At 46.9% G+C, this 648-nt stretch overlaps 2 protein-coding genes across 2 annotated transcripts in view; both read right to left on the reverse strand.

Moving 5' to 3' along the window:
- LOC119592272 (mucin-19-like) overlaps positions 1 to 648 on the reverse strand; it is a 37107-nt gene that overhangs the window by 9442 nt on the left and 27017 nt on the right. The window contains exon 3 of the mRNA XM_037941102.1: positions 9 to 124. Within this exon, the coding sequence (XP_037797030.1) occupies positions 9 to 124 (116 nt within the window). The remainder of the gene's footprint in view (positions 1 to 8; positions 125 to 648) is intronic.
- Positions 1 to 648, reverse strand: part of LOC119592473 — a gene marked incomplete in the record, with an annotated part of 52011 nt that overhangs the window by 6645 nt on the left and 44718 nt on the right.

Raw genomic sequence — 648 nt, forward strand, 5'->3', positions numbered from 1 at the left:
TAGCTTGCAACAGTTGCAACTCCTGGAGCAACAGGGCTGTTCTCGCCTCCGCCTCTGCCAGCGATGTCTGCGCCGCTCTCTTCTCGCTTCTCTCAGCCTCCCAGTCATCTCGGTGGGCGCGCACCTGGAATTACGATGCGGGTTAATGCTGAGCGATGCTGAGGGATGCTGAGTGAAGGGGAATTAATGCTGAGCGATGCTGAGGGATGCTGAGTAAAGGGGATTAATGCTGAGCGATGCTGAGGGATGCTGAGTGAAGGGAATTAATGCTGAGCGATGCTGAGGGATGCTGAGTAAATGTGATTAATGCTGAGCGATGCTGAGGGATGCTGAGTGAAGGTGATTAATGCTGAGGGATGCCGAGTAATGTCAAGTGATGTTAAGTGATGCTGAGAGATGATGAACTATGCTGAGCGAAGTTGTATCATGTTGATTAATGATGAGTACTTCTGAGTGAAGCTGATTAATACAAAATGATGCTGATTAATGCTAATTGATACTGAGTAATGCTGAGAGAAGCTGATTAACACAGAATGATGCTGAAAAATGGTGAGTAATGCTGAGTGAAGGTGATTAATGTTGAATGATGCTGATTAATGCTGAATGATCTTGGGTGAGGCTGAGGGATCCTGATTCTGGGGTGATGAT

Source organism: Penaeus monodon, chromosome 30 (genome assembly GCF_015228065.2).
Source record: "Penaeus monodon isolate SGIC_2016 chromosome 30, NSTDA_Pmon_1, whole genome shotgun sequence".
In the NCBI taxonomy this organism is placed as follows: Eukaryota; Metazoa; Arthropoda; class Malacostraca; order Decapoda; family Penaeidae; genus Penaeus; species Penaeus monodon.